The 24,624-nt window shown below is 51.2% G+C and overlaps 1 protein-coding gene across 1 annotated transcript in view; it reads right to left on the reverse strand.

The window, feature by feature from the left end:
- Positions 1-696: 696 nt before the first annotated feature.
- LOC107294039 (lamin-A-like) overlaps positions 697-24,624 on the reverse strand; it is a gene marked incomplete at its 3' end in the record, with an annotated part of 42,107 nt that continues 18,179 nt past the window's right edge. The window contains exon 4 of the mRNA XM_015823244.1: positions 697-853. Coding sequence (XP_015678730.1) covers positions 697-853 — 157 coding nt within the window. The remainder of the gene's footprint in view (positions 854-24,624) is intronic.

Here is a 24,624-nt window from a genome sequence, read left to right on the forward strand (position 1 = left end):
TCAGTGGCCAGGAGTGGTCTACCTTTGAAGGGCCACAGCTGAGGACAGTCAATAGCTCTGTTGGTCCATCGTTGGACCAATGATTCTCAACCTTGGCAAGTAGAAGATGGATGGACCAACTCCCAGAATTCCCCTCTGGGAGTTGAAGTCCACCCATCATCCAACTGCCAAGCTCGAGAAATACGGTCATAAATCTTGCTGCTGTTTTGGCCTCCTTAGGAACAGCACAAGTTAAATTCACAATTACAAAATTCACAAAAAGATAAAGCATGGCCAAATAAAAATCATAACAGGAGCCCACCGACCCATTGTTGGGGGGGGGACTCAAAAGACCCCCAGCCTGCCTTCACTTTTGGAAGCCTAATAAGGCCGACCAGCCTAAGCCTGGCTCTGCCATCTTTATTGCCCTTGGGCTGGCAATCTGCAGGGACAGGAGCTGGCCCAGGAAGGAGGTGAAAGGCTGGTGGTCTCCTAGCAGAAGGACCCCCTCCCCTCCTGCACAACAGACATTTGCAGGCATAGTTTACCTGAGCCTACAAGCTCATTCCTCCTGGCATAACAGTTTGGAACCGGTAGTCCGAAGATGGACAAGGGATGGAGGCACAGGAGGAGAAACTGGCCCCCTCCCATCTCAAGGGTCCCCCAAGAGCACAGCGGGGAGACTGTTGGGGACCTTCACAGGTGTGCCCGGCCTACCTTGGCCAACTGGCCTCTGAGGTTGCGGACTTCACCCTCCAGGTTGCGCTTCTCCCCCAAGGCGGTGGTGAGCGCAGCCTCTTTGGAGTTGAGCAAGGCCTCCACATCCTTCAGGCGGGCCTGGGCAGCGAGCAGTTCTCCTTTCTTCTTGGTGTCCCTGGAAGAGAAAGATGCAGCCATCGGTAAGGAGGAAAGTTCTTGTGCCCAGCAGCCCCACCAGATGGATTTTGGGAGACTTTGGGAACAAGTCTTGGGAGAAACAGAATATTAATCAGATTCAAACTCAGGCCCAGAGATAAAGAGAACAACTCCATTTACACACCTCTGCAAATTGTGGCTCGTTCATTTGTAAGCGAGTAAACCACAATAGGCAACACCCATAAGATGCCCATGGGAATAAGACTTGGGAGCACCAGAACATTAGCCAGATTTGAACCTAGCCAGGGATAAAAAGAGTGACTCCATTCACACATCTCAGCAAACGACGACTGAGTAAACCACAACAGGCTCACGTGTGAGTAGAATTGCCTTTTCTGGGAATCTGGCGCCCTCATCTGGCTGTGCTGATCATTGCCCAAGCTCTTGTGGGCGCCATGTGGAGTGTGGCCGGAAGGCAATGCGTGCAATTCTAGACATCAAGAAGTCCAGGCTTGAAGGAGCAGAGACTTTAAATTAGCAACCCCTCCAGAGGGAGCTCCCTTTCATCTGTGGGGCTGGCTATTTGGGCGGCCTCACCAGCAAGGAGGAGAACTGATCAAAAGCAGATCTGGCCCCAGTAGCCTCAGCTGCTGAGGACTCAAGAAATGTGCAGCGCTAATTAAGATGTTGAAGGGAAATCCTGACTTAGAACAGTGGTTCTCAACCTTTTTAATGCCGCGACCCCAACCGGTCATACGTCGAGGACTAAACCGGTCGTAAGTCGAGGAATAAACCGGTTGAAAGTTGAGGAATAAACCGGTTGTAAGTCGAGGACTACCCAACCGGTCGTAAGTCGAGGACTTTCCCTGCCCGGGAGTGCCGCGCATGCGTGGTTCCGCCCCCTGCGCCGGCCGAGGCATAGCTGGCAAGCGGCAGCAGGCCGACCACCAGCTGGCCCAGCCCAAGGGAGGTAAGGCACCCGCCGGAAAAGGGGGAAAAAATGGCAGACAAAAAAATGGCGGACAGCCTTGCTTGGCGACCCCCATGAAATGGTTGATCGACCCCAAATGGGGTCCCGACCCACAGGTTGAGAACCACTGACTTAGAAGAAATACGCTGTTCTCTGGTCGTAAAGGAGAGATTCCTTCCAAACTGGGCACCCGAGAGCTGTGGGGACCAGCAAGGCCACCAAGGGCCAGGATTTCAGGCTGAAGGTCAAAAGACAAACATCTCCACGAAGGGAAAGGCGAAGGGCGCAGCCGACTGAGTCACAGAGCGATGCTTTGTGTCCCAGCACTTGGGAGGATCATCAACTAAGAATTCGTGCCCATAGAAGAGAATACTTGTAGCTCAACTGTGGACCAACTGGGGGGGGGGCGTTCCCTGATGCTCTCAGGGCTTCTTGTTTCCTTGCAGATCTTTCACTGAAGTTAAAGTCCGCACGTCTTAAAAGCTGCCAAGACGGGAGGAACACTGGTTGTTCATCCTGTGTGGCATTTTTCAGCTACACTAACCATCAGGTGGAGCCCTAAGTGGCATTAATCACATTCAATGTTGTTTTTTTTATCACAAAAACTGTCTGGAGTTGTGAAAAGTCAAGCAGGAGAGAAACAGAGCGATAAAGCAATGAAGACCAGTGAGCACAACCCTCCAGGGCGCTCGGCTCAGCCTCGGATCTGGGGTGAGGGGCTCGGCGCTGGGCGGGAAGCCCGAGGTGAGTCTGCCGCACGTTTTACGGAGCACAGCGGAGGAGAAGGCCCACAGCGGGAGAGGAAGCAAAGGCCGCTTTCTCCCCTTCAACTGCCAAGCCTTGAGGCAAACTGCTTGGAGGGGGGGGGTCCCCGGGGCGGGGTCCAGTAAACCCAGCAGGGAACAGGGCGGGGGGGGCTCCTAAGTAGCCCCTTTCCACTCTCTCCACTCAGCCCAATGCAGGATGCCAACAACGCAGTCAAAGCAGGGGAAATGGGGCCTCCGTTTTTTTTTTTAAGTTTCATTTGGCTTTAATTTAGGAAGGAGACGGGAAACTCTGTAAATACAGAGAAGAGGAGGAAAAATCTGCATGTTTATCGGAGCTGGGATCCAAGTTTCCATTCCTCAGCTGCCTCCCTTTCCTTCTGGAACAAGACAAGATGCAACTGGAAACTACAAGGGCTTAAAAGCAGGGCAGGCTCGCTCGGGAGCTGACGGGGAGTAGAAGGATGCAGGCAGTCCTCAGCTTACAACCATTCATTTAGTGACTGTTCAAAGTTGCAACGGCACTGAAAAAGGTGACTTATGACCGCTTTTCACACTTATGAGCAGCATCCCTCCCCCGGTCACGTGATCAAAATCCCGACGCTTGGCAACTGACTCACACTCGTGACGGTCACTGTCTCCCAGGGTCACGTGACCCCCTTTTGCAACCTTCTGACAAGCAAATTCTTTAGGGAGGCCGGCTTCACTTAACAATCACGTTACTAATGTAACAACGGCAGTGATTCACTTAACAACTGTGTGAAGAAAGGTTGTCAAATGGGGCAAGACTCACTTAACAATTGTCTCACTTAGCAAGAGGGATTTTGAGCTCAATTGTGGCCGTAGCTCCTTATAGCTGGCCATGGGCCAATGGCCGCTGCTTCCAGCTGGGTTTTCAGCAACACCTTTGCCTGTTTCACTCCTCACCAATTGCCCTGCGGACTGGAACAAGTTTTCTTTCCTTCCCCCCCCCCCTCAGCTCCACAGATTTCGACAGAAGGGGGGGCTCAGTTTTGACTTGGATTTGCAGAAGTCCGCAAGGGGAGGGCGGGTGTCATGCACCTCCCAGGAGGAGGCCAGCTGAACCGAGTCCAGGCACCCTCCAGAGCGGTGGGTCCAAGGAAAGTTTTCGGCAACACGGATCGTCCAGAGAGGAAAAGCGATGATATTTGGTCACTTGGAAAGGCGAAACTATTTAATGCACAGATTTGTGGTTCTGGAATCCGACCGATGGCCAAAACCGGCTGAGCTGAAACTGGCAAGCGAGGATGGATGCTGCGCCAGTCTCTCCCCAAGGGTGAGGCTTATGCAGGCGGGCATATGACGAGTCCTTGAAAGGGGTGTGAGTGCCCGTGTGGTTCTGATTTCATATTGGCCTTGTAAGATGTAACTCAGTGTTACAAATTACACTCACGACAAATTACTAGAAAGACGAATCTAAAAGCCACACACACACACACACACACACACACACCCATTGCCCGTGGGCTGAGTTTTCTTCCACTTCTCACAAGCAAGCAATTGCGAGGAAAGTGCCCTTCAGCTGCTGGCATGGGTACCCAAGGGCAAAAAGGGCACCGGGCACCCTTGAGAGTATTGATTTTTCCTTTTTATGCTTCCACGTTTTTATTAAGTTTATCAAAATATAAAATACAAATAAAAATGAAAATAGTGAGAAAGTAGGGGAGGAAAAAGGGAAGAGGAAAAACTGTAGGATAAAAGGGGAAAAAGAAAGAAAAGCATTGACTTCTGACTCTTTTTAACCCAGTAGAATAAGATAAGAACACACACAGCCTCATTTTTTTTTACTTTTACTTCAAGGGAGAACTGTGCGGCCATTCTGCCCACTCTTGAGAATCTTGGGCTCTGGGTTGCAAAAGCAAGGTGGCACTTCTAGTCCTCATGACCGCTCCTCGCACAGAGCTCCTTTGCCAGAAACGGAGACGCCAGCAGAGAAGTTGCCAAGGAGACCTTTGGGCTGTTTCTCAAAAGCCACATCAAGCAACATCACAGCCACAGGATTCCCCCCTCCCCCCCCCAACCAAGGAAGTGGAATCTCAGAGTCATCCATTTCTACGTCACGAGGCTTTTTAAAGGAGGTGGGAAAAGGGACTTTCTATTTTGGGCTTGGGAGAACTTCCTCAAAGCTGGCACAGAACCAGCATGGCGGGGCCCATCACAGCCAGAAAGCTCCTTTCTCCCGGCCAGGAAAATCCCCTGCCCGGACTCTGCACAGGCCAACTACACCCAAGTTAAGCCCTCTCCTCCCCCACCCCCACCCCGACATCTCATCTCCTGCCTATGGCACGAAGCCCGAGGCTGCAAGGTGGGGGCCCCCTTGGAGAGCCAGACCCACAAATTGTGGAGGGGGGGTGTGTGGGGGGGGAGGAGAGGAGGAGGAGACAGCATCCACTCTGCAAACTCTGCACTCTACTCTGATTGGGGAGGGGGTGGCAAGCTAACTCTGCCGGGAATTTTCTTGCCCCCCCCTCCCGGGCCCCTCCCTCCACACTCTCTGCTTTGATCCTCCTACGCAGAGCAGTTGCTGCTTTCTGTGAGTTGTAAGGGCTTCCATGCAGGTAGTCCTCGTTTAGCGACAGCCTCATTGACATGATGAAAAAATAATTTTGCAGGTCTACGAAGCAAAGGGAAGCTGAAGTCAGATCATCAGCAATCCAGGTTTCACTTAGTAACCATTTTGCTTAACGACCAAGTGTCTAGGTCCCAACTGCGGTTGCTAAATGAGGATTCCCTGTAATGCAGCGGCCCCCAACCTTTTGGGCACCAGGGGCCGGTTCCGTGGAGACTGGTTTTTCCCCGGGAACTGGAAGGGGGCTGGTTTCACGTGCTGCCAGCACCCGGCAGACGGGGCTTCGCTTGTTTGTGCGGACCGGCCTCTGGCATGGTGTGGACCGGTGGCGGGTCCAGGGGTTGAGGACCGCTGCTGCAGTGCATTTTGACTGGAACGGCCAGAAGCACGAAACCAAAAAGGAAAACTCTCAGCCTATTAGCTCTCTGCAGAGGCTGCTCCCCCACTTGTGGTAACCACCTCCCCATATCCCCCCCCCAAAGGATTACAAGGGAAGGTCGCTACCTTTTCTCCTTTTCCTGCCAACCCTGCACTCCTCTCATGCTGCTGCACCTCTTCGCTCATAAGCCAAAGATGTTTTCCTATCCCGTGCTTAGAACACAACCAGCAATGTGGGGCAAAAGCCACAACCCTCCAGGCCAGGAAGTGGGGTCCTCCTCCTCCTCCTCCTGCACCCTGACTTGCCTGTCAGCACCTCCCCAGCCAGGTGAATCACCAAGGGTATTTCTATATTTTCCTTTGAAGCAGTTGAACAATGCCGGGGAGGAACAAAGCCCTGTTCTCACAACACCAATACTACTAAAGAGACAAGCTACTAGATCAGTGGTTCTCAACCTTTTTAATGCCGCAACCCCAACCGGTCGTAAGTCGAGGACTAAACCGGTCGTAAGTCAAGGACTAAACCGGTCATAAGTCGAGGACTAAACCGGTCGTAAGTCGAGGACTACCCAGCCAGTCGTAAGTCGAGGACTTTCCCTGCCCGGGAGCGCCACGCATGCGTGGTTCCGCCCCCTGCGCCGGCCGAGGCGTAGCTGGCAAGCGGCAGAGACAGAGCAGGCCGACCACCAGCTGGCCCAGCCCAAGGGAGGTAAGGCACCCGCCGGAAAAGGGGGAAAAATGGCGGACAAAAAAAATGGCGGAAAAAAAATGGCCGATCGACCCCAAATGGGGTCCCGACCCACAGGTTGAGAACCACCGTACTAGATATTCATGGGAACCGGCTGAGCCAAGAGGGAGGGAGGGAGGGATTGCCAGAAAGGGAATATCAGAGTTGAAAGGGAGCTTGGAGGTCTTCTAGTCCAACCCCCCCCCCACACACACAAGTTGGAGACCCTATACCATTCCAGACAAAAGGCTGTCCAATCAATTCTTGAAAAGCTCCAATGATGGGAGCCCCAGAGCGTCCGAAAGCAAGCCGTTCCATTGGTTAATTGTTCTGTCAGGAAATTTCTCCTTAGCTCTAGTTTGCTTCTCTCCTTGATTAGTTTCCACCCATTGTTGTCTTGCCTAAGAGGCTTTGTCTAAGACCGCCCCCCCCCCTCTTCTTTGGGGCAGCCCTTCAAATCCTGGAAGGCTGCTATCATGTCCCTCCTAGCCCTTCTTTCCATTAGACTAGCCATCCCCAGTTCCTGCAACCGCTCTTCTTTGTATGTTTTAGCCTCCCGTCTCCTGATCGTCTTAGTTGCTCTTCTCTGCACTCTTTCCAGGGTCTCAGCATCTTTTTTGTATTGTGGTGACCAAAACTGGTCACGCAGCAGAAACCCCGCTGAGCTGTCTGGACGAGAAGGGGAGCTCCACCGCCCATCGTCCTCTGACTCATCTGTTCCACTCCGAAGAAAAGGCAGGAAGAAACACGTGGGGAAAACAGGCCCGTGCCACCACGCCCTTGCGAGTCGGAGCAAAACGCCAGGCTTCCGTTTCCAGGGAGGGTTTTTCCTGAATGCCAGAACAGCGTTTTGCGGGCACTGAGGGCCCCACCCGGACCCTCCCACAGAAACGGGGGCTGTCCACAGGTGTTGCTGGAAGAAATCATTGGTGAGCGCACGTGGGTGCCTGCACAATTGAACGGCTCTGTCTGATTTCAGAGTTGCAAAATGCAAGCTGGTCTTTTACACACACACACACACACACACACACAGTGTCCAGGAGTTATTGCATAAAATAAACCTGAGCAAACTTAATAACAGGTAAGAAATTGTTCAATTTCAAGCATTAGTTTCTAGCCCATAAACGAGTATGGGCAATCTGGGCCTCTGTGAGCCAACTCCAGTGTTGCTTTTAACGAAAAGGAGTTACAATTTTCTAAAGCCTGTGAAATATATGGAACAGAAACCATTGTGCATTTTTGAATATTAATAGGAACACCTGGTCTCCCTTAATCTTGCTGGGGCCATTAGCGACCTGGCTATTTAAGCAGGCCTTGAGTCCCCTTGTTTGCTTCCAACTTGATTATCCTACTCTAATGCAACGTTGCTACAACTGGTTTGGTTACCCTTTAGGTTACAGGTAGTTCCCAACTTACAGAGGACAGTTAACCAGTGGAACAGCTTTGCCTTCAGAAATCGTGGGCACTCCATCACTTTTAAGAGGCTTTTAAGAAGAGGCTAGACAGTCACTTGTCTGAGATGGTATAGGTTCTCCTGCTTGAGCGGGGGGCTGGACTAGAAGACCTCCAAGGTCCCTTCCAGCTCTATTCTATTCTATTCTATTCTATTCTATTCTATTCTATTCTATTCTATTCTATTCTATTCTACTCTGCCCTACCCTACCCTACCCTACCCTACCCCACCCTATTCTATTTCTATTTCTATTCCTATTTCTATCCCTATCCCTATTCCTATCCCTAAATACCATAGTGCTGGAAGGGACCTCAGAAGTTTTCTAGTCCAACCCACTACGCAAGTGGGAGACACTATAGCATCTCAGACTAAAGGTTGTCCAGTCTTTTCTTGAAGTCCTCCAGTGATGGAGTGCCCACAACCTCTGGAGGGGCAAGCTGTTTCATCCGTCCGTCCGTCATCTATCTTATCTCAGAATCATAAAATCATAGGGCTGGAAGAGACCTTGGAGATCTTCTAGTCCAACTCCCCCCACCTCAAGCAGGAGACCCTATACCATTTTAAACAAATGGTGCTCCAATGTCTTCTTATAAACCTCCAGTGATGGAGCACCCACAATTCCAGGAGGAAGACTTATCTGTTTCTCTGTCTATCTGTCTTTCCATCCACTCTGCTCATGGCAGGAGACACTATAGCATCTCAGACAAATGGCTTCTTCAATCTCTTCTTAAAAATCCCCAATGATGGAGCCCCACAATTTCTGGAGGGAAGCCGTTCCACTGGTTAATAGTTCTCACTGTCAGAAAATTCCTCCTTAGTTCTAGATTGGGTCTCTCTTTACTGACCTCCCCCCCGCCCCGTTACTTCCTGTCCTGCCCTTGGGGGCTTTGGAGAATAAGTCCATTCCTTCTTTTCTGTGACAGCTCCTCAAATATTGGAGGACTGCTATCGCATCACTGCTCGTCCTTCTCTTAGACTAGACCAGGGGTAGGCAACCTTGGCTCTTTTATGACTCGTGGACTTCAACTCCCAGAATTCCTGAGCCAGCATGGCTCAGCTTGGAAACCTCTCCCTTTCCCCTCAGCGTGGCTGGCTCAGGAATTCTGGGAGTTGAAGTCCACGCGTCATAAAAGAACCAAGGTTGCCTACCCCTGGACTAGACATACCCAGTTCCTGCAACCGTTCTTCATATGAGACGACAACAGGGGCTGGAAAATTCATTGTTAAGCAGTGCAGCTGTTAAGTGAGACAAAATGTGATTACACACGGTTTTGTGATTTTTTTTGCAAAGGTCATTAAGCAAATCACCCACAGTCATTAAGCAAGACTGTGACTGGTGACCTTTCCTACCAATTTCCCCATTGACTGTCAGAAGCTGGCTGGGAGGGTTGCAAGTGGTACCCAGAGGACTGCAGGACACGGCAACCGTCGAAAGTGTGAGCCAATTGCCAAGCGCCTGGATCACAATTGGAGGACCGCCGGATGCTGCAAGATTGTGAGTGCAAGGACCGGTTGTAAGTCCCTTTTTCCAGCACTGCCGTGACTTTGAATGACTGCTAAACAGATGGTTATAAGTTGAGGACTGCCAATACAGACCCACACATTCCCAGCAGCAGCATCAAAACTCTCCATCCATAAATGCATTTTTATGGCTGTGACTAAGTTTCCAGCTCACCAGATGCAGGAAACAAGACGTTCAATATTGCATTAAGGAGGAAAAGAAACCAACACGTAAGCCGCGTCTTGACTGGCACCCGGCCCGACCTCCCCTCCTGGTCACCGTCTCCTGCTCTGCTCCAGCCCAAGCAGAGACGCAGCTTTGGAACATTCCCCCCCAATACACAACTGAACAAGGGTAATGTTTTTGCCTCATTTGGGTTCTCCTTGTCTAGTTTTAAGACCTGTGTAAAAAAACAGATCCCCTTTCAGGTCATACTTACGCAGAAACATTCAAAATTCAAAGAGTGCCACCTATTTCTTTAAAGGTGGATACAAGGAAATAGTTTATTGCCTTTTTGTCACCTTGATCTGCCACAGGCATGGCCTAAAATAACAAAACTGCAGAAAAACTGATTAGTGGAACAGCTCATCTCCCAGACCTGTGGGTGCTCCATCATTGGAGGTTTCTGAGAAAAGATTGGACAACTGTTTGTCTGAATGGTATAAGTCTCCTGCCTTGAGCAGGGGGTTGGACTAGAAGATCTCCAGGGTCCCTTCCTGCCTTAGGGTTCTATGCAGTAGGTCATAAATTGTTAAGCATCACTCCATGGCGTGGCACTTCGGGAGAGTGAAAAAGGGAGGGCCGGGGACAATTTGACAGACAGACCCCTTTTGCACTGGGCTTCTGGGGTGGCTCCTAGGAAGAAAAACCTTCACACCTGTGGCCAGATGCAGATACTCCACAGCGCCAGGAGGAGATCCTGAAGCTGCTCACCTGGGAAAGGCGCCTGGCAGGCAGCTCACAACTGGCATTCTTTGGGCCAAGGAAGGGCCTGGCATCCTCCCAGGGGCTGTGCCTCCACCACCACCCCCCAAGAGAGTCCAGGAAGCCACGGGGCCTCCGCCGTAAGCCGCAAAAGGATGGTGGCACGACCCGGGAGAGGGCGGCAGCCGCTGCTCCAGCTGGCGGGAAGCCCTGCAGCAGGGCTGAAGCACCCAAGAGAGGGCAGACGGTGCAGCTGCATGCTTTAAAGACAGCAGGGGAAAATGGCCTCATCGTTGGCACCTCTGAGTGTGCAACATGGCAGGCTTAAGGCATTAAAGCAGAGCCTTCCTCCTCTAAAGCAGTCAATCTTGGCATTCCAAATGCCAAGGATGAAGGAAGCAGCCTGGGGGGGGGGGGGAAGAGCCACCAAAGATCTGCTCCACCGGCTGATTGGACTGACCCCGCGTTCAATCCAGGAAATCCTTTTTTTTGAAAAGGTTCACTTAAAAGCTACACAGCCAGGATTCATCTTCTCTTTATCTGGGGAGCATCCCTAAGAAAAGAGGCCAAGTAACATGTCTTAGGGGAACGCTGTAACCATTAGACCTGCAAAAAAACAAACAAACAAAAATAAAAAGGAAGCTCCTGAAGAGACAGCGTGGACTTTTTAGCCAATACTACAAAACGTAGCAGAATAAAAACATCGGCCGTGATGCAAAAATGTGTCACAGGAATTTAGCTGAAAAGGGGGAAGTTTTTTTATTTACATTAAGAAAATGTATATGGCTGCCTGTTTCACTCCGGGTGACTCTGGGCGTCTTACCTAGCAAACTTGATTTACCTAAAGCTTTTTGGTGAGGAAACCATGATCGAACAGACTGGACAGCCATTTGGCTGAAAGGGTGTACAGGGTCTCCTGCTTGAACAGGGGGCTGGACTTGAAGACCTCCAAGGTCCCTCCCAACTCTGTTATACTGCTACACTCCCCCTTCCCTGAAAATGTTATGAATGTACTCCAGGCCCTTCCAGGCTTACACCTTTGACGTCCCTTGGTAAGAGGAAACAGAGAGAGGAAGAAGGATTCGTGGGATTGTCTGTTTTCTAAGCTGGAGGCACTGTCAGAGCGCCTTCCCTCTGGACAGTTTGTGTCCGGTGACTCAGCCCCCAACCTTGGCAAGGAAGCTGGGCGTGGGCTGACCTTGTGCCAGCTTCTGAAGCTCGGAGGAGGCCCCAAACCCACCAGGCGACGCCGATGCCTTGTTCTCCAACAACAGCCCGGCTCTTTCCCAAGAGAGAAAGGTCCCATTCTCCTTGTCTCCCCCACTTCACAGGGAGACCCCACCCAGCTCTCTCCTCCCCCTGCAGTGTGATGCAACGCCCTGGGAGCCTCTTCTCTGGGTGGGAGGGAGGGAGGGAGGGAAAGGGGCCAGAGCCTGGTGGGCATCTTGCCACCACACAAGGAACCAGGGCAGAGCTCCCGCTGAAGACGGTAAACAAAGCAGGGTTTTCTTCCCGGCCGTGGCTGACGTCAAGGGCTGCTCTGTGCCGAAGGGGTGGGAGAAAGAGGCCCAGCTGGGTGGGTTTGGGAGGGCAGCAGTTGCTGTTCTGGTTTGAGCCTGGCTCTTCACGAGGCTTCTTCTTCGGTTGGGCCTCCAAGCCATAAAGGGCGGCTCCTTCCTCCCCCCCCCCAATTTGCATCATTCATTTCCGAGCCTGTTGTTTGTTTGCAAGGGTTTAAGGACCAAGCCTGATCTAGCAAAGAGCCAGCGGCTTCCTCGCCAGGCGAATCCATTAAAGGGGAATAATATCTTTTAACAATTTGACAGAGACACAACTTTAAAATTTGATTTAATTCGGTTTTATCGGGGGGGAATGTATTTATGTTTTGTTTTAAATATGTTGTGCGCCGCCCTGAGTCCCGCTGGGAGAAGGGCGGCATATAAATTAAATTTATTATTATTATTATTTATTATTATTGCCAACGTTCAAAATTCATCTGTTCCTTAAGTTACTGAAGGAAAACGTGGACACCTCATTTATTTACATCAGTAGGTGGTTCACTTAGAACAGTGTTTCCCAAGCACGGCAACTTTAAAATTCCTGGACTTCATGCTGGCCGGGGAATTCTGGGAGTTGGAGTCCAGGCATCTTACAGTTGCCAGGATTCGGGAACCCTGATTTTGAAGAATAGTCCATTTAAATATTTTGAGTTCCTAGCCATGCACCTCAAGCAGAAAGACTAAATCTTCAGGTTATTTGTTAAAAGACTGTTTCCAATGAGGGAGACTATTTGTAGCTCAGGGCTGGAATGAGGGGTCCTGGCTGCTCCCGGAGCTGGCTTGTTTTCTGGCAGATGTTTCATGACCCTAACTAGGTAACACCATCCGTGCTAGTGAGGAGAGCCGTCTCCTGTCAGTTTATGTTCTGGTGTCGTCCTGCCTGTCTCAGTGGGTGACACCAGAACATAAACTGACAGGAGACGGCTCTCCTCACTAGCACGGATGGTGTTACCTAGTTAGGGTCATGAAACATCTGCCAGAAAACAAGCCAGCTCCGGGAGCAGCCAGGACCCCTCGAGAGACGATTTGCAAGGTAAAGGGCCACACCCAAGTGCTACACCTAATAAACTGCCGTTTATTCAGCATTGCAAACAAACGTAATCTCTCCATTCTTCTCTCTTGAAAGAGCAAGAAGTTAATTATTAGAAGGTGCAAAAAGCACTTGGAAAAACTCTTCCAAGCAGCTCCCTCCACGGGTCCAAGGCAGCTGCCGTCTGCTGCCAACCCCCCTCCCCGGCCCTTCAAAAGCCATGCTGGGGCTGGAGCAAGGTTGCTGGCTCAGACTCACCCAGGCAGCCTTACATGGCGGCTTAACACTTAAGGGGCCAACACGCCTCTTTCAGGGGCTTTGAACAGCCTCCGTGAGGTACAAAAAGAGTTCACCTTCTAGCAGAGGTGTAGCGTGGGGGGTGCAGGGGGGGGCGGCTGCACCGGGCGCAACATCTGGGGGGGGGCGCTCGCACTCGCAGCTCTCTGCCCCTGCCTGGCTCACTCACTCTCTCTGCAGTGCTGGCTGTGCGAATCCGATCCGAGCCGCCGGGTCGCCGACGCCGCCCACTGTGGAGGGGGGCGCAAATTACTTGCCCTGGGTGCTGACAACCCACGCTACGCTACTGCCTTCTAGCATCTCGCAAGTTTGAAAGTCCCTGGCTCCATCTGCCCAGCCCAAGATGCGGAAGGTGAAACTCTGCAAGGGTCCAAAGAAGAGCAACAGAGTTAATTAAAGGCCTGGAGGTTAAATCATACTTGTAGGAACTGAGCAAGTCTAGTCTAATAAAGAGAAGGACCAGTGGAAACATGACAGCCGCCTTCCAATACTTTGAGGAGCTGTCACAAAGAACGGGGTGGGGGGGTGGGGGGGTGTCAACCTGTTTTCCAAAGCACCTGAAGGCAAGACAAGAAACAATGGGTGGAAACTAATCAAGGAGAGAAGCGACCTAGAACTAAGGAGAAATTTCCTGACAGTCAGAACAATCAATCAATGGAGTAGTTTACTCCAGAAGTTGTGGGTGCTCCATCACTGGAGGTTTTTAAGAAGAGACTGGACAGCCACCTGTCTCAAATGGCACAAGGCCGTGGTGGCGAACCTATGGCACTCAGAGCCCTCTCTGTGGGCACGCGCGCCATCGTCCCAGTCCTAGGCCTTCAGCTGGGTTTTATAAAACCTTTTCACTTTAGGCCTCCGCCGCCGTGTGCAAAAAAAAAAAAAGGTTCAATCAATCAGTCAATTTCAACTTCTCACGGGGAAAAAAAAGATCTCGCAAAGTTGGAATTGATTGACTGAACTTTGTAGTCCCACCCAGTCTGCCATTACCACGCCCACCCAATGGGCCACGCCCACCCGGCAGTTTGGGCACTCGGTCTCGAAAAGGTTCGCCATCAGTGGCGTGGGGTCTCCTGCTTGAGCAGGAGTTGGACTAGAAGATTTCCAAGGTCCCTTCCAACTGTGTCAGTCTATTAAGCATTAAGGCAATCTAGAATCCTGTACTAACCTAGCCATTCTCTCAGTAATTATAGCAACTGGGCCATTGTATAGCATGGAAGCAAAAAACAATGTTTTATTAGCACAGATTTAGCTTGCTATACAAAGTCAGTCCTAGCATGGCTTGGAGGATAAAGCGTCTGAGGGGCCCCAGGCAAACCTTGGAAAGGGATGAACTTTGAAAAAGGACTCTACCCACAATGGCTTGGCCCTAGGAGCTAAACCAGCACAGGGAACAGCCAAAGGTTCAAGCCCCAGCAATGGAACGGTTAAGGAACGGTGGGGTCCCCGGTGCTCTCCGAGTTTGGGGAATTCTGGGAGTTGAAGTCCACCCATCTTCAAGCAGCCAAGGTTGAGAAACACTGCTCTAGGAAAAAAAAATGCTGCGGGCTTTGGATTATTTCCATGGAAAATAATTTGATCCAGTTTTAAATTCTTTTTAGCTAGCTACCTTAGCTGTAAAATCATTTACTTTTTTTCTACTTAGTACAAAAGAAGCATGCAGCCATACTTGCAAGGACATGTAATTTACATATGATGACTCCACCATCCTCCAGATTTCCATTTTAGACCTTATTTTGCTTATTAAACCTCTAATTTAGAGGAGTGTTTTAGCTTTGCCACAATCTGGTTGTTGATCAGATTAATGGTTCCACACCTCTCCACGCAAAGCCAGCAAAACGGCTGGCAGGCTGTCCCTCCCTAACATGTAAAATGTCCTCATTTTCAGGGGACAATGCGAGATGGATCCTGGCGACCCACAACAACTGTCCCCAAACCTCCCTTCCCAGAAGAACAGGTGGCCCTCTTCACCACCCCCCCCAGCCCCATTCAGCATGATGCCTGCAGAAAACATCCAGGGCGGCCCCAACTGAATAACCAAACTGGGATAAAGTCGGTTTCACGTTTCCTTCCATCTCAGTCTCCACCGAAGGACAGGCAGAAAGCACCAGTTGCTCCCCTCCAGACAACGCAACCCCCTGAATACACAGAGGGGACCCACCACTTGTGCCGGCAGGTGGGCTGCTTCGCCCTGGCCTGGAGCTCTAAACTGACTCCCCTTGCAAGGAAGGGAGGACAACATCTTCAACCAGAATACTTCTTTTTTTTTAAAGAGGGGGATCCAGAAAGTAGATTAGAGAAGCGCCTTTGGGATGGGGGGGGGTTCCTCCTAATTTCAGATTCACATATTTGAAGTCCTCTTCTTCAGATAATTTAATTCAGGTTTTCTTCCATGGAGGAATAATAAAATAAAGCAAACTGTGAAAGCCAAATGCTAGATTTCCGAATGGGGGTTGTATCAGATAAGGGCCAAGCTGCCAATCATGGGATGCTGGTAAAGTTGCCTCCCCTTCCCCAAAAAACGTGGCTCAGTCCACCCAGGAGAAAGGCCCTTGGCTTCCACAGGCCAGCAAATGCTCAAAAGAAAAATATCCTTCTGTCACTAACAAGCACCATGGTGTGAAGAATCAGGACTATACATTAAGTTGCAATTCAGAAGATTTATTGCTCAAGAATCTAATCAAGGCTCAGTGCCACATGGGTGCCAGATAAGAATCAATGGAATTCAAGAGGGTTGGGCTTAGACATTTGTGGGAATGTAAGGACTCTAGGCCAGTGGTGGCAAACCTATGGCACGCGTGCCAGAGGCGGCACTCAGAGCCCTCTCTGTGGGCACACTCACCATGCCCCGGAGATGGCAACCGTCCCTCTTCAACCAGCCGCCCACTAACTCGCCGAGGTCCCACATGGCTGGATGCATCCCAGCACCCATGTGCTCGCTGGCCTCTGTATGCAGGGGCCGATGGTGTCAGGCAGCAGCCGCCCTGGCCCCTGCCTCACCTTGCCCTGTGACAATGGCACCCCCACCCTGCCTTGCCTTGCCTCGCCTCACCCTGCAGGACGAGCCTCCTGCCCACCGCCCCACCTGCCAGAGACCCCCTGGATCTCCCCCAACCCTGCCCGGCCCCCACAGGCGTCCCTCCCCATGAGCAACATTGAGGTGATCACGGCCACCTTGGCCACACCAACCCTGTCTGCCATGACCACCACAGCCACGCCCATCCAGTGGGCCACGCCCACCTGGCACTCCGGGGATAAATAAGTGGGTTTTGGGCACTCGGTCTCTAAAAGGTTTGCCATCACTGCTCTAGGCTGATGACTCGCTCAACTCCGCGCCCCCCCCCCACTCTGCCTGCTCTTCTCCGACCCAGGGAGGCCTTTCAGGGCTTCAGTGAAGAGCATGGGCATTACATCTCTCTGATGCAAACAGAAACCAGCTTGTTCAAGATTGTTGAGCAAGCCAACTTGTTCGAGAAGTGGCAGTGACCCAATTTCCAGACATCCCTGGCAAAGCCTCCGCAAGGGAGCCTAAGTCCCTGACATCGGCTCAGGTCACCCATTTCTTTGTCCCCGAGACGCCACGCTACACAAGCAAGAGCCTGCTGAATGGCACCCGCCCTTCCCTCCAGGCGAGGAGGACACCAGCCCTGGAGAAGGGACCTGCCCCCACGGAGCTCTTGGTCAGCAGGCTCGGGTGGAAAATCTGGCCTCCCCTTCACATCCTGAATGGAGCCCCGGAGTTAGGAGCTGGCAGGCGGAGAAGGGCTGGCGCTGCAGTTAGGAAGTCCGCCTGCTGGAGTCTTCGCCCCGACGGGTCAGTTGAGGAAGGGGAAGAAACTCAGAGCATTTGCACATGAAAATGCTGCACCTCACAAAATCTTCTGCCTCGTCATAAAATTCCTAAGTCAGAAAAGATGATGTCATATTCCTGGGATAGGCGACACAGGCTAACGTCAGCTCTCCCCTCCTGCAGTATTGGGCCATGTTTACATGGCCCACAAACTATTTTCCAAGGAAAACGTGTCATCTGTGTGCTCCTTTTTATCCTTCATACGCCAATCAGATTCTCAGCTCGGGGCATTTTGTCTAGCAACCGCTTGAAAAACCTTTTTCAGCCACAGATGGTCACCGAACATGAGGCGATCCAGAACTGGGCCACGCAAACAAGTTGGATTTCTCTACCTGGCCCAGCCTTTGGGGAGCTGCAGAGAAGCTCGCTGGGTGGCACCCGCTGGCTGGAGGCACCGGGAAGCAGAAACGGAACCCAAGTCCGTCAGCACCGAGGAAGGGCGTGATGGTGTGTGTCAGAATCCTCTCCCCCCCCCCCCCGGCCTCAGCACACCTCCCTTGTGAGGACAGCAGGCAGTTCTCTCCAATGGCCCCCCACGTGGTCCCGGCCATTGCAGGGCAAGGCTGCCTCGGATCCCCGACCTCCTCTTTGCTCTGTCCATCCTGCTCCCTCCTTAATCCCAAGTCTGTGGAGGACCCCCCCCCGACCCCCTCCCTGCCCTGCAGCATTCCTGCTGCTTCAAAAGGGACCGTCTGCCTCCAGCCGGCACCCCGACACCCGCTCAGCCTCTCCCAGCCAAGAGTGGGTTGCTCCAACTGCCCGAGACAGGCTGCTTGCTGGAATGGGCAGAATAGAGCAGGAGCCTCTTCAAGATGGGTGGACTTCAATTCCCAGAACTGCCCAGCCAGCAAAGCTGCTGTGCAGCACACAGCACCAAAACACCCAACAAGCACACCGTGTCTGTGCTTTCACACAGGCTGACCCAAGTCCAGAGAAGGCAGCTTGTTTCTGTCAGACACAAGCAGGTTTCTCCCCTGCTCCCCGAACAGCCACTGGGCTGAAGGGTCTCCAGTGAATTCCCACCACCGAGCAAAGAAACACTTGCCCTGCGGCTGATTTTTCTTCACTAAGGCTGGAGTTGGGGGGCGCCAAGGAGGAAGTGCCTGGCTGAAGTCGTCCGGTTAACCCGCATCATTCAGAAAGGAGCTCAGATGGAGAAGGGGCAGGAGGGCAGTCTGCTCCCTTCCTCAATCCCAGGCAACGGGAAGGGACGGCAGCTTGCAAAACAGAAGACGGGAACGCAAGCCACTCCGTCCTCCTGGGCTCAGGAGAGGTCTGAGGAGGAAGCCCTGGACGTGGAAGGGAGTTGCTTCCCAGCCCACCCACCAACCTCAGCACTATTAGCAGGAATATCACGGGTCTAGCAATTTATTTATTTATTTATTTTATTTTATTAAATTTATATCCCGCCCTTCTCCTTGCGGACTCAGGGCGGCTAACAATCAAGTAAAAAATACACAGATAACATTACAAGTTTAAAAATTAATTAAAAAGGAAATATTTAACTGTGATCTAATTAAAATATAATTAAAACCCCCTCTAAAAATTTCCCCTAGGCCAGTCCCGCAAGCTGGAATAGCCAAGTCTTAAGGGCGCGGCGGAAGGAAGGGAGATCAGGGATGACCCTGATCTCTGGGGGTAGTTTGTTCCAGAGGGTGGGGGCTCCCACAGAGAAGGCCCTCCCCCTTGGGGTCGCCAGCCGGCACTGTCTGGCCGACGGCACCCTGAGGAGACCCACTCTGTGGGAGCGTACAGGTCGATGGGGGGTAATCTGCGGCAGGAGGCGGTCTCGAAGATATCCTGGTCCGATGCCATGGAGCGCTTTAAAGATGATGGTCAACACCTTGAAGCGCACCCGGAAGGCCACAGGCAGCCAATGCAGCTCGCGCAACAGCGGTGTTATATGGGAGCGACGAGTCCCTCCCAACACCGCCCGCGCGGCTGCATTTTGGACTAGCTGGAGCCTCCGGGTGCTCCTCAAGGGGAGCCCCATGTAGAGAGCATTGCAGTAGTCCAGGCAATGATTAGGGTACCTAGTTGGGCAATGAAACACCTGCAAGAAAACAACCAAGCCCATAGAGCAGCAAGGACCCCACAGTCCTCCTCCTCCTCTTCCTCCTCCTCTTCCTTTCTGAACACTCCCCCCTTCTAACACTGATAATGTTACCTAGTTGGGTCGTGAAACATCTGCAAGAAAGCCACCAAGCTCAGAGAGCAGCAAGGACCCCACAGTTCAACTCTTAGCTACAAATAAATACAAATAAATTATCCTTTATTGGTACCATGGATCAACAGGAGAAACGCTGCCCAGGGTGGTGGGCGTGCCAGTTGCCCTTCTCGCAGCTTCCAGAGGTCCAGCCCTGTTGCCCCAAATGAAGGGCACCCAGATCTCGCCCCAAGGCGGGACCCAGCTCAGGAAAGGCACTTTTGCTAAGCACTTCAATCTGAATCCGGTGAGAAGGAGCAGGACCCCCACTCCATTTCATCATTAAAGAGACCACCTCTGCGGCCAGCACCATGCGGATGTCCTGGATGTCGGTGGCAGGGGCAGCTGCTCTGCCCTGAAAAAATAGCACAATTGCTGCAGACAACTGTTGTGTGTGCTATCCGGCACATTCCAGAGCCGAATGAAATCCAAGGCTCTTTGTCTGTCTTGCTCATCGTTCTGCAAGTTTAACGGCTCCTTTTAGTCTGTTTTTAATAGCGGCTCTAACATGTTTTGTAAGCCACCTGGGAAAACTTTATTCTGAGTAGCTTATACAGTGTGTGCCTGCACATGTACACACAGACACAAACAAACAAACAAGTTTTCCAAGCCTGAAAAAGTTCCTGGACAGCAATGTAGGAAAAAGGAAGATCAATAAGGAAGACAAAAATTTAAAGGGTGGGATTTTTATTATTTTTTGGGAAGCACCGAAGAGCCACACAAAGCTGGATCTGTTGTGTGACGGGGGAGATATTTGCCGTGAAGGCTCTGGAACTAAGGAATTAAAGACATATGTGGGCTAAATTCAAGGCCATTCAAGGCCAAATGGCAGGAAAACAAATTGCCACCCTCGGCAGAAATTTCCACTCTAAAACAAGCACGCTCACAAGGGCAGAACACAAAACGCACCTCCTCCTGTCTCTTGTTGCGATGTAACACTGGCAAAGAATTAGTTGTGCCTGGTTGTGGTTTCGCATCCAAGGAGAAATGGCAGAAGGAATCAATTAAAGGAAAGAAGAGCCCACCCAAAGCTAACCAGGTGCCCCTTGTTCCCTGGCATCGACCCACTGGCACAAACATCCCAACTTCCTGCTGAATGCTTTGGGGGCAGGCTACATGTTACACTTAGGTTTCAGCACAGCGGATATCTGGGGAGAAGCCGCTTGTTTCACTTCAACACGTCAGGAAGTCTGAAGCTGTTGCCCAAACCACTGAGTTGTTTTCTTGCACATATTTCATTTGGGTTGGGGTCCCGATTATGTTCCCTCTAGGGCAGTGTTTCTTAACCGTGGCTGCTTGAAGACGGGTGGACTTCAGCTCCCAGAAGTCCCCAGCCAGCATCCCCAGGGAATTCTGGGAGTCAAAGTCCATGCCTCTTAAAGTTGTCAAGGTTGAGAAACACTAACACAGGGGTTGTCCCCAGAGTTTGGACCCCTCTTTCCCTGCAGCAAAACCCCCCAGACCTCAGGAAAGCTCTTAAGACTTGGCATTTTCACAGGGAGTTTCTGGGTGTTTTTTTAAAGGCCCTCCATTATTTTGAGAATTTATGCATTTGTCTGATGGCAAGGCGCCTTTAGTCCAAGGACATATACATAAAGGCAGTCCCTTTATCATCAAAGCTGCAGCTGCAGGAGAAGGTAGCCTGCCAGGACAGGGGTCCCAGGTATTTGTGGTCCCACCACAGCTGCAGTTGCACCTGCCTGATCCCAGCTGGGTGCGTCCTTGAAAGGTAAAGACGCTTCGGGAAGCTACTGGGGAAGAGCAGAGGATTTAAGAAGCCCATGACTTAGGAGTTCTTCTTAGAAAATAATGCCCACCTCGGTGCACATTGCACACAATTTTTAGCAAGGAGCAGCTGTTTGCCTGTGAACTGCAGCTCAAAAAAATTGGCACCATCACAAGACTAAAAACTCATAAAGTTCACACTGGAATTTTGCTGTTTGGCAGGGAGACACGAGTCCCAACGGTGCTTTTCCAAAAGGCAACTGGACTTTCTTGGGTTTCTTCCCTTGAAAACATTTNTGCACATTGCACACAATTTTTAGCAAGGAGCAGCTGTTTGCCTGTGAACTGCAGCTCAAAAAAATTGGCACCATCACAAGACTAAAAACTCATAAAGTTCACACTGGAATTTTGCTGTTTGGCAGGGAGACACGAGTCCCAACGGTGCTTTTCCAAAAGGCAACTGGACTTTCTTGGGTTTCTTCCCTTGAAAACATTTCACTTTTCATCCAAGGAGCTTCTTCAGTTCTGACTTCTTCAGCTAAAAATGAAGACGCTCCTCGGATGAGAAGCGGAACGTTTTCAAGGGAAGAAACCCAAGAAGGTCCAACTACCTTTTGGAAAAGCACCTTTGAGACAACCATCACCTGGACGACTGGGGATCTCCATAGACCCCAGAAATGAGTTTATAGAAATTGGGAAGGATATGGGAAAAAAAAGATGTTTGGTTTCATTTTAAGAGATAGTGATGTTGTTAATGAAGGGAGCTACAGATACTTGCCACTATTGCAAACTTACATTTTTTTTCTTTTAATGTAAAACTTAAAATAATTAAAAAATAAATAAAAGCTCAATAATGTGGGAAGCAAACTTTTGCAGCCACAGCATGATCTTCAAAACTTCCAGGTAGACAGGGATGGCACCAGGAGGTTCTGCAGAGGGGTCTTCCCCAGCATTTGGGGAGGCCTCCTTCCTGCCTCCTCCCTCCAAGTGGGCATCTTGCCCATCTTGGCTCTTCCCCTTCCCACTTGGCAGCTCCCCATGCTTGGAAAGAACCGGCAGCCCATGAATCATAGGAATAATTGCTCCTGCAGGAGTGGCTGCTATGAGTCAGAAACGGTCCTGCCTGGCGCTTCCTCTGCCGTTCAAATCCAAACTAACGGCTGGTTTTCATGCGGACAGCCAATCCGGACCATGCAGGGCACCCCTACGCTGCCAATTGGCCCATTCATAGGGAGGTGGGGCTGAGGAAGGCCCTCCCCTTCAACATGGAGGAAGCCCATAGCCCTCTGCCAAGTTGGCAACTCAGAGCTCGGCTGGCACGTGGGCGAGCCTTGCTACTCACAGCCTGCTCCACCTCTTGGGAGCCAGCTCCTGCCCTGGCACAGTTGGCATGAACGGAAGGCCAAGCAGCCATTTCGGGAATCTTTCTAGGGTTCCCCAAAAGTAGAGAAGCGGGGAGTTGCAGCTGAAAGGGCACTTTCTAAAGGCTGAAGGCGGTTTGAATACATGTGGAAAATTAAGGACCTTTGAACATTTGAATCATCCCAAAACACAACACCCAGGTCAAGGCTGACTCCTAGTCGTGGAATGGAATCCCTCCTGCCCTCTAATGGCTTTGGGAAGCATCTTCTTGGTGACCCCCAGAAACAGGGCACTGGGCTGGCAGCAGTTCTGGAAGGGACCCAAGAATGAAGCGGACAGTTATAGCCATTGATGCAAGCTCAGACTCTCTTTTGAGCAGCAATACGTAAGCTTAGAAAGAGTATTTTTGGGCCTAAGCAAATTCTCTCCTCACTGAGGAATGCAGAGTCCCCTGGCTTGGAAGAGTGTTCATAGAACAGTGATGGCGAACCTTTTAGAGACCGAGTGCCCAAACTACAACAAAAAACCCATTTATGTATCATCGGGTGCCGACTGGGCATGGCCCATTGGCTGGGTGTGGCCCATTGGCCGGGCGTGGCTGTGGTGGTAACGGCAGACTGGGTGGGACTAAAAAGTTCGATCAATCAATTCCAACTTTGCGAGATCTTTTTTTCCCCGCGAGAAATTGAAATTGACTGATTGACTGAACCTTTTTTTTTTTTTTTTGCACACGACGGTGGAGGCCTAAAGCGAAAAGGTTTTATAAAACCCAGCTGAAGGCCTAGGACTGGGGCGACGGCGCACGTGCCCACAGAGAGGGCTCTGAGTGCCGCCTCTGGCACCCGTGCCATAGGTTCGCCACCACTGTCATAGAACATGGAATCAAAGGGTGGAAGAAGGGACCTCAGAGGTCTTCTAGTCCAACCCCTGTTCCGCTCAATGTTTCTGGCTTCTCAGCACTCAAACCAACACCTCTCCGTCAAGCCCCACCTTTGTCCTACATGGCCCACTCCTCCCTTCTACCATCTGCAAGAATGCTAGCAGAGACAATCCAGGATGCCAGCCACAAATGGCTTGCGAAGATAAAAAGGGGAGCAACCCTCTCCCTCCAGCAGCTCCTCCCAGAGCCTCGGCCTGCAGCTGTCCCTCCCTTCCAAAACTGGCTAAGGAAGAAAGAGAAAGAGAACATGGAGGGGGGGGGCAGAGGGGGTTTTAAGGGCTGCAGGGGATGGACTTAAGAAAGAGCAAATGGCAGGAAGCTGGAGGAAAATGTATCAGCGATAAAGACAGAGGCCAAGCTGAAAAGACATTCGCAAGAAGCTAGCTTTTGACTTGGAATAACAATCCAGAACTTTGGGTTTAAATTTCTCACACCGTATTTATAAGAGTTTTTTTAAATCTTGGCAACTGTAAGATGTGTGGACTTCAACTCCCAGAATTCCCCTTCTCAGCAAAGCTGGCTGGGGGATTCTGGGAGCTTAGGTCCACACATCTTACACTTGCCAAGGTTCAAAAAGACCGATTTATACCCTAACTTGATTATTCCAGACTATGGAGAAGAACCTCTTTTAGCAGTGAGGCTAGCACCAGCCCCATCTATCTTCTTAAAAGGAAGAGAAGCTGCCCCTGTTTGGGAAGCCCTAAGAGCAAACACTGAGGACTAGAAACACGGCACGCTGCTCCAGCCTCAGCCAAACCTGCTGGTTTCCAAGGGGCGCATCAGAGCAGCCGTGTCTGTTTCCAGACTTCAGCATTTGACGACTTCCAAAGAAGGGAGTGGGTGTCACAGAGGACAGGAGAAGGAAGCTGCCACTGCACCAGATAGCCACTCTGTAAGCCTCTGGACCCAGCCTGGGGAACTGAGATAAAAGTCACTAGGCAGCAGGATTAATGGTCCCCAAGAAAAGCCACGGGGAAGCCAGCAACGATCCTTGAAGGCTTATCCAGCTGAAAACTCTCATCCGGAGACTCTGATAACATCTCCGGACCAAACATTTGAGACCTCCACCAGCTCCACAGAAGAACAGAGTCGGAGGTTTTCTAGTCCAGGGGTCCCCAACCTCCAGTCCTTGGACCAGTACCCGGCTGTGCAAACAAGCAAAGCCCCATCCGCGGGAAGCAGGTAGCACGCAAAACCACGCCACCTCCGGTCCACGGAAATCCTCTCTCTACAGAACTGGTCCCTGGTGCCCAAAAGGTTGGGGGCCGCTGTTCTAGTCCAGTCTCCTCCTGCTCAAGCAGGAGACCCTACACCATTTCAGACAAGTGGCTGTCCAGTCTCTCCTTGAAAGCCTCCAGTGATGGAGCTGCCACAACCTCTGGAGGGAAGCCCTTCCACTGAACAATTGTTCTCACGGTTAGGAAATTTCTCCTTAGTTCTAGGTTGGATCTTTGAAGACCACGACGACCCAAAAGGAAATAAGGGGACCACAAGAGTCTTTCAGATTCACCAATCGG

This window comes from Protobothrops mucrosquamatus, unplaced genomic scaffold (genome assembly GCF_001527695.2).
Source record: "Protobothrops mucrosquamatus isolate PMUCROS unplaced genomic scaffold, P.Mucros_1.0 scaffold1807, whole genome shotgun sequence".
NCBI lineage: Eukaryota > Metazoa > Chordata > Lepidosauria > Squamata > Viperidae > Protobothrops > Protobothrops mucrosquamatus.